At 37.8% G+C, this 13,939-nt stretch overlaps 1 protein-coding gene across 2 annotated transcripts in view; it reads left to right on the plus strand.

The window, feature by feature from the left end:
* The window catches only part of ARHGAP5 (Rho GTPase activating protein 5), a 76,663-nt gene that overhangs the window by 28,220 nt on the left and 34,504 nt on the right, over nucleotides 1-13,939 (plus strand). The window contains exon 4 of one of the 2 annotated variants that reach the window (XM_024196028.2): nucleotides 606-753. In XM_024196028.2, coding sequence (XP_024051796.2) covers nucleotides 606-753 — 148 coding nt within the window. The remainder of the gene's footprint in view (nucleotides 1-605; nucleotides 754-13,939) is intronic. The other variant, XM_024196029.2, reaches the window with a different exon arrangement.

Here is a 13,939-nt window from a genome sequence, read left to right on the forward strand (position 1 = left end):
TGTGTGTGTGTGTGTGTGTGTGTGTGTGTGTGTGTGTGTGTGTGTGTAAGTAAACTAACTAATGTGCAGAATGCAGTATCCTTAATATAAAACATACTGAAGCAACTTGGTTCTCAAAAGATGCAGAAATATTCTTACCTCTTTTGTTGTCAATGTGAATCTTTTTTACATCTGTTTTTGTGTATACATAATCATAACTGACGTCTGTAGATTTGTTGTGAAAGATGGCATCATTATAATTTCACTTTGAATGGTGTTTCATGTTAACATGTTAATTAGTTTAAATACAGAAGAAAAAGCGTCACTGTAACTCTAGACAAATAGTATATTCTATTCCTGAGGCTGCATATTTGTTCTTGGGATTTTTTTTTTTTTTTAATCATCCTGTTTGCTTTCTGGTGCAGATATGACCAGTCATTTCCATTATGTCAGAATGCTTTTTACTTAAAGCACACTATTTTAAGTATCTTTTTACTTAAGTTTTGCCATTAAGGAAAACTCACATACTGTAGATGTGATCTTAATTGAAGGTTTGTATTGTGAATGTTTTATTACACTGCTTAATTACAATATTTTTGGAGTAACTGTGGTATGTTTTGTTGTAGCAGAAAAAGAAAACTAAGGCATTCAATCCTCCAACCCGTAGAAACTGGGAAAGTAATTACTTTGGGATGCCCCTACAGGATCTGGTTACACCTGAGAAGCCCATACCACTGTTTGTTGAAAAATGTGTGGAATTTATTGAAGATACAGGTAGGATAGAAGTATTGTTGGAAGAAAGATTTTTACCCTTTTCTTCAGTGAGGAATGTATGTCTTTTCTTTAGTTGTGAAATTGATTTGATAATTTTACTTTGACATACAAGTACATATTTGTACAATTTTAAGATTTTGTTTACTGTAAGATAAAAATACATTTCAGGAAGATCGAGTATGTTTAGACCATATGCTTAAAGTGATTGGTTTTATGGGTATTTACACACACAATTTTTAAATATAGCCACTGCAGCTCTTTAAATAAGCGGCTAGCTTCATTTTTAATGTAAGTAGAATTATTTAGAACTTTAACACAATGACACCATGATTGTCACTAATATATTTTGCATAATCATATATTAAAAAACTCAATCCACATTTTTCAAGTGGCGAAAACAGTTTCTTGATTTAATGTGAGTGCAATTTGTTCAATAAAATCCTTTCTACCAACTTAAATTTTCTTTTTAAATTGACATAATAATGCTTTTCTTAGTGGTTCTCTTACGATATTTAACATTTTTCAAGTAAAAATTACTGTTCATGCAGTACATTGATTATGTAGTCCAGTTGAACGCTTCTGAGGATCCTCTAATAGTGAAAAATATTTGAAAACAGTATATGCATGCACACTCTCTAATACAGCATAACACACATTCTTAATCTGTTTTGTATTTTTTTACACCAGTGAAAGTATCATACTAAGATGTTACTGATTCATGTTGGCCAGCATTCTTATCCCCTGTAGCATTCCAGTGATCTCAATGGTTGTAGGGAGACACAGTATATCTATTGCTAGTAAAATAAAACTGTATATTTTTATCAGTAATACAAATGCTGTTTAGTATGTGCTATTGTAATGTTTCCAAGAGAGCTTACTACAGGTGATATGACTAATAGTCATTGCCATGGAGAAGTTCCAGCTGTCGTATATGGCATTGATATGATGTCCATACATTAGATGAACTGATCTGGCATTGACCTTTTGTAGGATCAGAGAATTAAGAAAATGAATAGTCTGTCTCTAACACTTTTCTTTCATGACTTCCCTGCCTAAAGGCAAGAGCTGGTGTTTGACCCTCCCCCACCCCTCCAAAAAAAAGAGAGCGAGAAGGCACTGTATACAGTAGTCTACTTGATAATGGCTTGCAAATGTTACCAGAATATGGCAGATGAATATGTTCATTGGTGGTGAATCCATTGCCCAAATCAAAGATGTTCTCTTAAAAATGGGAATAAAATGTTCTAAGTTAAAATAACTTTTATCAACAGATATTTTGGAAGAATAAATTAATTTTTAGGAAGTCTACAGATAGGTAATATACAATATTACCTAAGTAAACTCTTGCATATTCATAGGTCTTTTAGCTGTCAAATGATAAATTGGACATTTAATTTTGTGAGAGCACTTTCAATTCTCTGAGAAAAGTTAATTTTGAATCCTATATTAACCGGGGAATTTTACAGGTGATTGCTTGTTGAATACCACACATGGAGGCACAGAGCATCCACCAATCACTTAGTATTTCTTGCAGCTAACCTTATATCCTGTCTTGTGCTGTCTTTCTGCATTTTTCAGAGATACTATTGTCGTATCTTTCAAAGACTTTGATTACAGAATTAGCTTTGTCAAATCCTTTTAGGACCCGCATCAAATGCTCAGCAGTCAATTCATCAAAAGTGTGGAGTTTGTCTCCAGCCATCATTGGTATGATGGCTATGGCATCGCTGATGTACACTGTGGATTTTTTGCTTGTGGGTTTTTAGCTCATGGATTCTTTCAGCTTGAGCTCCTACTTGATGCCCTCATTCAGCTTTGTCTGACATATGCACATAGTCCTATTGGGTGATTAAGAACAGTTCCCATTGAAACATCTTTGTCTTGCTAAGGACAGGGCTCTGCGGAAGCAATATCTGGACTGATAGCTACTGTGATTCTTCCCTTGCCAAATTTGGTGGTCTTGGCCATGTCAGCAAACGTTTTGATGACAGTTTTCTTGACTGCGCTGAAGGAGCTAGATGTCCCATCAGAATCAAGTGTACTTCTCACCAATCTCTCCATTTGTTCTTCACCAACATCTGCTATTGTCAGTAGAGTCTCATGTCTATCTGATGTCACATGCAGATATGCTGATATTCACCTCTAGATGTGATTCAGGATCAATGGGTTTGTCAGATTATTAATGACATGGTTGGTAGGAGCTGTTACATGCTTTACATCCCTCTTCAGTTCAGAGGCGAGGACTTGTTTGTGAACTTTGTCTTCACTACTTTTTGTTGGGCCACTTCCTTCTCTATTATGAATAGCTTTTGCAAATATATATTATGAAGCTGTGTATTGTCATGCATAACACTAATACTGACCTGTGTATAAGTGACACAGAATTAAAAAGCTAGTCTCTAGAGTATTTCAAAAGCTAGTAGTGCATGCACAGGCTATTACAAATTAAAACCTTCTACTAAGGCTATGTCTACACTACTGGGGTCAACTGGAGAGTGATCTGCAGTCAATTTGGTGGGTCTTTACTAGACCTACTAAATTGACCGCCAGTGGATCAATCTCAGAGTGTCGATCCCTGCCATAGTGTAGACCTGCCCTAAGAAGACTAGAGGCTGCATTTATGAACAAAAGCTTGCAATTGGAGAAGCGTTATGATAGGAGTTCACATACATTATATCTACCCGCTATGCTGTGCGAGCCATGAGAACACATGCTCCTGGTGCATAACCTTTAGTTTGAGACTGATATGGTCAGCAGTGTTCATTTGAAAGTATGGAAAACTGTTATCACTTGTGAAATACTTCAACAATTAAGAATATGCAATGTGAAAATATTTCATGTTAGTATGTTGCAAAATGTTATTTGCTATTTTTGACACATGCTAAAGAGTTTAATCATTTCGGGGGGGCAGGGAGGGAAATCCTTGACCTTTTCAAAACCACTAAAAATCTCTTAATACGTTGTCATTTGGTAGCTTTGACCAATAAATACCACATTATGGTTCTGAGTTAATGTAATCAGTAATAACTATAGTCAGTAGTCATGTTGCAGTGTTTCTGGAACTGTGCAAAAAAAAGACACTTTTATTTTGGGTACCATTGTTTTACCTCGTCTACAGACTTATGGCACCACTTGGCAGCTCAACATCAGAGCTCATCTAAACATATTAAAATAAACGTTCAAATCCTATATGATGTGATTGTGTATACGGTGGGTATATTAAACTCCAAAAATATGGCCCTTTTTGGAGAATTGCCACACTTCTACTGAGGTAAGGAAGGGACTTGGCATGTTAGGGTCCTGCAGTTTTATCTACATAGGCTAAAAATTCAAGGACATCCCACTCTCTCCAAGTTCTGGAAAGTGGGCATGTTTGCTTAACTGAAGCTGCATTTAGCAGAAAAGTATAGTCTACTGTACTATCTCTGTAAGGTGGAAACAGATATGTAAATTGTATGTATAGTTCTCAACATTTTTATCTCCCACACTGACTGCGCAGTGTTCTAAAATTATGCTCTACTTATTAACCTTCCTTTGTCCTTCCCTTATCCGTGTTTATCTGAGAATCTCATCAGATCTAATGTATCCTGGGCTAAAACGTTGTATTATAAGAAATGGTAGCTGTCAAAGTGGAAGAGAAAATTCTTAAGATCTTCATTAGAGAACTGCAAATTCATAGTTTCTCTATTAGAGTTCACTGTTACAAATGTTCACTTTGACATCTAGTTATAATTACGGTATTCTTAGATGTGAAAGTTTTCAAACTAGTGGCCTCTCCAGGAAAAGGACCACTTCTTTACTGCCAGTGGTTGACAAGTCTGATTCTTTCCTCAAATCTGCACGTAGGCTGAAGATTGACTGCAAGGATTAGTAGACCTTCCTACTTAACGGAAGCTTTTACATAAAAATGGATTCATTTTCAAAACATTTATAGTTGCCAAAAGTTGAGGGTACTATTGCAGGAAAGCTTGGATTAAGTGAGTTTTGCATTTAGCTCTGAATTCTGCTAATGCTGGTCATTCTTATTTCATCTGGCAGTGAGTTCCATTGTCTTTGTTTGGCTCCCATGAAAGTTCTGTTTCTTGCAGTCATAAATTTGCCATATTGATCAACAGTTTCATTGTTCCAGTGTAGCTGTCATGAGAGGTGGTTGTGGACAGAGAAGCATTCTGTCACGTAGGACTCTGAAAATCTTGACAATAGCCTTGAACTAGTCTGTGTCACTGGGGAGTCAGTGCAAAAATTGGCAAGTTGAAGTAATGTATTCCTGGCAATCTGTGTTTCTGAGCAGGCAGGGTGCTCTGTTCTGAATCAGTGGGAGCTTTCTCAGGGCATGGGACTTCATTCCTAATACAGAATTACAAGAATTGGTTAGATTTTCCCCCATATAAATTCTGCAATGCAGTTTTATATTGTCAATACAAAAGTAGGTGGAATATTGAACAATTTAGGAAAAGCATATTAAACTTAATATAACACAATAAAAACAAGTACTATTTGGATTATACTCCTTTGTGTATTCAGTTAAAAATTTTTATTTTAAAATTATTTGAGGCTGATCAAGAATTTCCAATGTACTGCCCCAAATGTGCCACAAAGCAGGTGATTTTGCTTCATGGTACCTTGCGCATTGCATAAGAGTCCTGCTTGCCACACCCCAACTGAAAAACTTCCTGCCCCAGATGTGTCAGGATGCACCAGTCTTCCTGTGTGGATCATGACAATATTGAATATTCTTTGTATTACAGCAGTGCCTAGCAGCCCTAACTGGCATTGTCACACTAGATGTAATCTCTGGACCAAGAAACTTATTGTTTATATAGACAAGACAAAGAGTGGGAGAAAAGTATGATTACCCCATTTTACAGATTGGAAGCTGAGGTGCAGAGAGATTGACATGTTGAAGGTCAAAGGAAAACTGCAGTGGACATGGAAAATTAACCCAGAATTTTCTGAGTAACAGTCTAGTGCTTTTAATCACAAGGCTGTATCATTTCTCTCATTGTTGAGGAAGGAAAAGATTTGTCTGATTCAGCAGGTGTTATACAATTGTTGGGTTTGATAGCTGTAACAGTATTTGGAGTTATGGGCATATCTACCTATGAGGCCGTCTCAGTGATCCCATGCTGCACGGCTTTCATGTTGCAGTTATGTAATTGAACTAAAATAATATAAATACATACAACTGAAGGCTAAGATACTAAAAGCCATTTGGCCATATGTGAATCTAATTGGCATTAGTAGGAAAACTGAATTTCTTTCATTTTCAGAGGTGTGGGAGCATGCCCATGACCTCTTCCTCCCCCCACCCCCACTGTTCAGCATACCACTAACAGATATATTTGTCAGCTATTTATATGTTGTTCTTGTTTAATTCTGTTTTCCTCCTGAGTCTCTTTAGGTTCAGACTTCCAAGTACAGAACATTTTTAGTATCAGTGTTGAGGAGTCCTAGTTTTGCACTGAGCTTTTGAAATGACTGAAGAGAGATTGAAAATAGCCAGGGTGGATTTGATTTAAATCACTAGTCAGGAAGACTCGATTTAATCATGGATTTCTACATAAAAGTGCATTCTTGTTGGTTGTTATAACCTTAATACATATTCTTCACAACTCAGAGATAGATGTAGGTTTCATTTTTAGAAGGTACACACTATAAATTTTTAAAGTGATTTATTTTGAAAACTTTTCAGATTAGTTTTATAGCTATATCAGAAAATGAATGATTGGTTATTTCATTTACCAAAGGTAATTGAAGCAGATATTTATGAAGTCATTGGGAGGTGAACTATCTCCAATTCAACAGGTTAATCATTAATATTTGGAGGATTTTCTTGCCATGATGTATTAGGAGGAGAACATCACCAGACAAACATGTAAATTGTTTTATTTAACTAAAACAACAACGTTAAGTATTCTGGATTTTTTTTCTTCAACAGCAAACATATAATTTAACAAAACAAGCATATGAATTTTTGAATTTCGTTAAACGTTCAAGTTTTTTTAAATCAGATTTGTTTTTGTTAAAATTGTTTTTAACTAAAATAGTTAAATGAAATATGTAAAAAACAAACAAACTAAATCGACTGTCAGCCAGGTCAACATGAGAAACTTAAAATATTGGCTTCTGCAGCTAACTCAGTCGTCTTCACCTTCATTTTCCTGTTTGTTCATAATCTGGAAAAGAAAAACAAGCTTTCCTGCTTTTTCAGGTCCCAAACTATTTCTCTGTTTGGAATGAATTAGTCCAAAGGAAGAAAATATTTTTTCTACACCAGCAGAAGAAGCTACTGCCATTAAAAATGAGATTATCATTTCAACAGTCTCTGAATCCAAGTGCTTAAGTGACTTCCACCAGTTCACTGGTGTGACTTTCTTTAAAACATCATCAGCAAACATATATTTCTTGAATGGTTCACCCTTAGCTCTGAAGTTTAATATAGTTGGCATTGTGGAGGGATGATTGCTGGATGTCCATGTCATAGCCAACTCCTCTTCTTCAGCAGTTAAGATTTGACCCTGGTACCGAGTATTGAGAATATTTGCAAGAAAATGAGCTGAAGATAGTGCTTGTCCCATTTGTTTTTTAATGCTTGTAATTTAACTCTGTCATTGCATATTTCTCTTTTTAAGATCTTACTCAGTTCCTTCCAAATTTCAACAGCGTCAGCAATAAAACAGCTATTTCCCTGCATTTTGTTCAAGGCTACAGAAATAGGTTTCAGGGTACTCAGCATGTGTTCAACATATTTCTCTTAAGCCCAATGTTGAGAACTTTGGCTGTGACAGTGCCATCTATTTTTCATGATTTTGTTCACAAACTCTCATTAGATTAGGCCAGTTCTTGATATAGTGCTTAAAACAGTCCACTACTGAGTTCCATTGCAAGTCTTGTGGGAGCGTTAGCTTGTTTTTTTCAGAGCAGCTGCTGCAAAGTGGTTACGGAAGTATTTTGCAATTTCAACAAGTCTTTGGCTAGGAGGTGCATCAAATGAACACTGCAACTGTATGTTACTAGCTTGGGACTCTCTTCTAAAGAATTTCTTCTCATCTTGGATACGTTTGCAGCATTGTCTGTGACCAAGCTGCGTACTAGACGTTTGAATTTTTTTCACAGTTATAGCTTTAACTGCTGCTACTTGTAAGTATTCTGCTGTGTGTTGTGTATTTCCTGATGTATCAATTGTTTCTGTGAGGAAGACATTCCCTTCTTCTGTTGTCACACAAGCAAATACGACAGGATCATTGTGGACATTGCTCCCCCCATCAAGACTCAGGTTAACAATTTTACCCTCTAGACCTTTTGCACACTGCTCAGTTTCTCTTTCATACACTTTATCCAGCAATTTGCCTGCAACATCTGCTCTGTTGGGTGGACTGTATCCTGGTCTTAATGACTGAAACATGTTAATGAAGTGTGGGTTCTCAATCCTATGGAAAGGAGAGTTTGTTGCATGAACAAACTGGGCGATTTTTTAATCAATTACCTCTTTTGTAATCTGCTGGTTCTTATCACAAACTGGTTGTTTCTGGATGATGGAGATTTTTTTTTTTCTCTTTTTGCTACAGGTGATATACTGTGGCTATGTGACATACATGATGTGACTGAAACACTATCATTGGCAGATAACTCTGAAACTATAGAAGATGATGGTGATCTTGAAGGTGGATAGTCTTCAGAATCCTGTATGTTGAAGATGGATTCTCCTAAACAAAATAAGTCAATGCAGTTATTTAATTTATTACCATACTGCTCATTTAGTATTACTCACTGCATTCACTGACTCAGTACTACCTTAAAGGTGAAATTGTAAAAGGAAGATCTGCCTTTTTCAGCTGTTTATTTTTTATCAAAACTGCATCTAAAATGATAGTATCATAGAGAAACAACCATTATTTTTTTGCTCAAACATGAGTATTTAAGGTCCAGAAGGAAGACAGGCAGTCCTTAAGAAAGAAGTATGAAATAAAAAAGTTTACCAACCTGAAGATCCTGCATGTTCAGACATGTTCCTTTCATCATCTTCAACACAGCTTCCTCCTAAGAAGGAACACTTCTCGTGATGTTGTTTCATTTGGGCAACCAGGCCTTGCATTTCTTTGTTGCACTGTTTGCATTTCGCACGCATGCCTGTCTTACCCACAGATAGAGGAACTTCATTAAAATATTCCCAAACTGGGTCTCTTTTATGGCCTGCAGCAATTATAGGTTTTACCTGCTAGTGAGAGAATGGTATGGTAGATCTCAAATCAATGAAGGCTACACTCAGACCTCAAGACTTCTGGAATATGCTGCTCAAACAGTTTCACTTTTGTTTATACTGCCTATCCCTCCCTTCTCACATTTATCTCCAGATTTCTCCTTATCCAGATTTATTCTGCCCCCAACAATCTTCTATTCATTGAACTTTTTGAAACTTTGCACTTTTAGAGAGAGGTAAGGGATTGACTCTGTGTACACAAATTTGCAGAGGGACAATAGGGTTGAGGTCTGTTATTTCTCACCTCTATATATTATTTATTTAAAAACATTTTTGCTATTAACAAGCATGTTACCTCTGGAGACACAAATCCACAGTTTGAGAACTGTAAAACTAAGCATCTCTGATAGTATCTTCTAGACTGAGCACTGAGTCCCATTGGGTAGATAGAAAGATTAACCTAAATAATCTATACTGAAGCCCCTGGAACCCCATAAGATTGGGTCCCTAATCCATGAACTATTGGAACTCATTTAGAAAACTTTTCTTAAACATTACATAAATATATTGTCTCATACCCTAGAATTAGAATTTATAATCCCTATTCCATGATGAGATATCTTTGAGCTATAATGTATCTTAATTAAAACTATCTTTAGATAGATTCCCCCCCCCAAAAGCATTTTATCAAAAAAATCAGATTAAAAAAAAAAATCTTTGATTTTTACCCACCCTGAAACTAGCCTCACCACCCCCCTTTCCATTTGTACTGCCTCTATAAGGTTGTATATTCAGTGAATAATTAATGTAAGAAGAAAGAAACGGAATTTCTACAAATATACTGATGTTTAAAACATGCCATAAAACAAGCATTTACTCCATTTACTAAAGCTTCTGTTTTATGACAGATGAAGCAAAAATAAATGTTAAAGAAAGCAAATCTGTTTTCAGAGCATGTAATATCTTAAGTTTTTAAAGAGTAGACTTGTTGGATTTTGCCAGTTTCTATTTTAATATAGCCTTCCCTCATCCCCCAAGCAAGATTTTACTTTTGATGATTGGCACCAGCATTACATGAAGCTTTCCTTAGAGTTCCAAACTGCTATTGATTTTTCCAGTGGCTTAGTATAGTGGTTCTTAGCATTCCTTCCAGGTCCTTTCCTAATTTGTAAGGAATACTTGCTGTCCCAGTATGCCAAGGTCTGGCAATTTTCTTTTCTGTTGCAGACGTTGCCACATTGTACAGAAATCACGTGGAATGCTCTGAAGTGGTAATTTTGATGGCAGAAATAGAAAAAGGAGAAAATTACAAAATAATTCAAGATTATGTAATTATATACATTCAGACTTATTTTGCTTTCAGCGCCAGTTTTCTTACCAATCGTTGCAAAGAACAAGACAAGTAAGCCTCAAATTTGAGGCTTAGTCTTTCACCTTTCTCATTCCTCAGTTGTAAGACTCCCATTTTGTTTTATTATTCAGGACTTTGCTTTGTGACTAATCTCCTCCCAGTGGTGATTGAGGGCTAAATACCCCTTGTGCAGTATTTAGTTTTCTCTACTTCTCTGCGAGATGCTCAGATGGGAAAACACTTAGTCCACACGCTGATTTATTCTGCTTAATTCTCTGACGTTATTATTCAGGAATTCGTGTCTACACATGGAGTTAATCAAGAAAAGTTAATCAGGAGCAACTCAACGTGTAGCCAAGCCTTCCCTTAGTCCGGAGTGATCTTGAAGATTCTTGTTTCAGCATAAGCCTTTTGGCGATGAGGTCATTTGGAAAGTCCAATAAAATCATCCTTCCAAGAATGCTGTTAGAAGTTCTGCTTATAGAAAGCAACAACCACATCACCATTGTTCACATCAGTAGGAAAGGAGGCACTAGAAACAAACAGATCCAGAAACTCAGAAATCCTGCCAATGTCTGTAACATCTAGATCTCCATTTTGAACCACTTACATCTAGAGGAAGCAGCCCACATGAAGCTGAGAGATCTCTTCACAGAAATAAAGGAAAATGAGCTAGGATATTCTTGTGTTTCTAGCCCCAAATAGTTAATTCTAAAAGATAACCTTGTTTGCAAATTACCTATACAGAAGTTTCATTGTGGAGTCTTAGAAGATGGACACTTTTTTTTTCCTTCTAGTTGAGGAGTGCTTGACTTATTGCCTTCTATTTGTTGGTAAAAGTAGCTTGGAAGTTATAGGGATTATGCCTTTTTGATTCTAACTTTCCAATTTTGGCCTTGCAGACCATGGTTCTCTTATCTACATCAGACTAATAGCTATTTTTGCTCATGAGATACTTAATTCATCAAGGTCCTTTTCATTATTCAGACCTGCTGAGACTCCAGTTGTTGTTTCTTATATAGCACAAATACTTCAGACAGCTATTGGATTTCCTCCTTAAATTAATAATGAGGAAGAATAAAAGAACATGCAAGAGAATGGGTTTTTCTAGTGTGCCCAAAGGCAATAAATCTCTTGCAGGCCACTATTAAAAAAATTTACTGGGTTCCTGTTACCTGTTTTTCCAAAGGCCTGAGCCTCCATTACATTAAAGGCCAGGTATCTGCTGTACAATCAACCAATTCTTTAGTCTCAAAACCAGTTCTTCTTCCTTGTTTTTTGAGTTTTTTGGCTAGGAGACCGTGATAATCTGCCTGCTCCTACTGAATGGAAACTCCACAACGACAACAAGAAGGAAACCAAACTTAACAGTGCAAAGTTTCTGAGCTACTTCCTGAGCAAAGGCAAGAAACAAAATACCATCCCCAGAGAACTCGCCTTTTACAACCTTCTGACCACCACATATGCCGTATAAAACTCCACATACGCTGAACAGCTCTGCAGACATACTTTGGAAAAACTAAGGAACCATCTTCTGCACCTCACATACTCCAGAAGGGACCATGTCAAACAAAAAATCCATTACATTATCCCACACACTGGGAGAAAAAATAATCACGAAACTTACTGGAAATCATGCAGGAACCCCAAAACAACTATCAGAAAACATGGTGACAGCCTGTTACCCGGGAATTCAACATTCCGGTACCCCAGAACTTGATAGTACCGCAGTCAGTTATTTTGTATGTTCAGCCATTGCCAGCTGAAAACCAAATGCCACATATCGAGGAATAATTTTAGGCTTTTGTTAGGCAAGGTCAGACGACTGCATACTTGCACTTTGCTAATCAGAATGGGAGGATGGGACACAAAAATTATGGAAGAGAGTGAGTGAATAGAGACCTTGGTTTTAGGTGCCTCTGACCTATTGTTTTTATAGCTACAAATGTTTTGAGATAGTGAGTAGTTTGTTGAAATTAGGAGATTTGGTGATCCAGTAGAGATTATTATGCTGACCCGCTAGGAGCCACTATATAGGTTTTATGCTTTGTTAGAATTAGCTATAAAAGATTAGGTAAAAGTAAATACCGCAAAGCAGTTTGCGGGAGCTTTTCATAGGGCAAGGAGCTGACCTCTAAACTCCCCATCAACTCGATGGAAGGAGGGTCCCTGGAAGCCCAGCTGGAGATCACTCGAAACCATCTCAGACTATGGGTAACAATACCTGCGATGTCCTCAACCTATTGCAGGTGTGTGCTTAATATCTAATAAATAGTAGTTTTAGATAAGAGCACACTTGCTTGTATCAATCATTTATGAGATGGAAGCATGGTGTTCCCATTGATTTATTTCTACTACCCCTTGGAGAGAAACAGTTAAGTTACCACTTCTTAGGGTTCTGAAAACCCCGGGTAACAAGCCATCCAACACAAAAACAAAAAGTGGAACCAACTATGACTCCACAACCAACAGAACAACACCTCCGGAGCAATGGTGCTCAAACTTTTTCAGTTGTGCCTCCCTTTTCGCAATAACTGAATCTGTCTGCATTTCCCCTTCATTACTGCATAGCCAAGGCTTCCTCGGCAGCGGAACTTGGGCTGAAGGCAGAGCTGGGGGCAGAACTGGGGATGGGGGAGGAGCTGGGGATAGAGACGGAGCTGGTCTGGGAATGGAGAGAGAATGAGGGCAGAGCTGAGCTGGGGGTGGAGTAGAGCTGCAGCTGGGGTTGGAGCTGGTCTGGGATGGAGAGGGAATGAGGGTGGAGGTGGAACAGGACTGGGGGCTGATTAGGGTTGGAGGTAGAGCTGGTCTGGGGGTGAAGCGGGGATGGAAGTGTGGCACACCCTCCCTGCCCCCTGTGGGGGCTAGTCCCATCCCCCCGAACATTCCTCCACTTCTCCCGGGGGGGCGGGGAATGCACCCCACAGTTTGAGAACCACTGCTCTAGAGTAACCATGACAAGGGACTGAACTTCTGCACCACTGCAGAAATTGGTATCCTACTAACATGGTGAACAAAAATAATTCTTTCACCTACTCTGCCTCGGAGAATTCTTTCACAACAAAGATGATACCACTCAGAACTACCGCATCCCGGACAATCATAAGCAAAAGGAATCATCTGACTGGACACCCCGCCCCCCCCCAGTGGACAAGACCACACAATGAATCATTACATCAATCGCATTAGAAAAAATATTGACTTTGAAATCCTTAACAAACATTACATCCACCTGAGCATTGTGGCTGAGAAGGTAGTTATTCAGTCCCTGACATTCAGTTATGATAGCGATCAAACCAGCAGACAGAGGGGGTGCCATTGTAGTCCTCAACCGTGATGAGTACGTTGATGAGACCAACCGACAATTCAGTGACACGATGTACTTTATAGAACTCAGAAGACCCCCCCACCACCACACTTAACACAGTAATTTAAATATATCTTCACATACTTCTTCCAAACAACTCCAAGAGAAACTCTATAACCTCATCCCCCATAAACCTGCCCCAGGAACTTCTACATGCTTCCCAAGATAAAAAAAAGAGAACAGGCAGATGCATCATATCTGGCTACATCACTGTTACTAAAGGAATATCAGATTTTGTAGAAACTATCCTGAAGTCACTCACTAC

This window comes from Terrapene carolina, unplaced genomic scaffold (genome assembly GCF_002925995.2).
Source record: "Terrapene carolina triunguis isolate 2854851 unplaced genomic scaffold, T_m_triunguis-2.0 Scaffold96, whole genome shotgun sequence".
NCBI lineage: Eukaryota > Metazoa > Chordata > Testudines > Emydidae > Terrapene > Terrapene triunguis.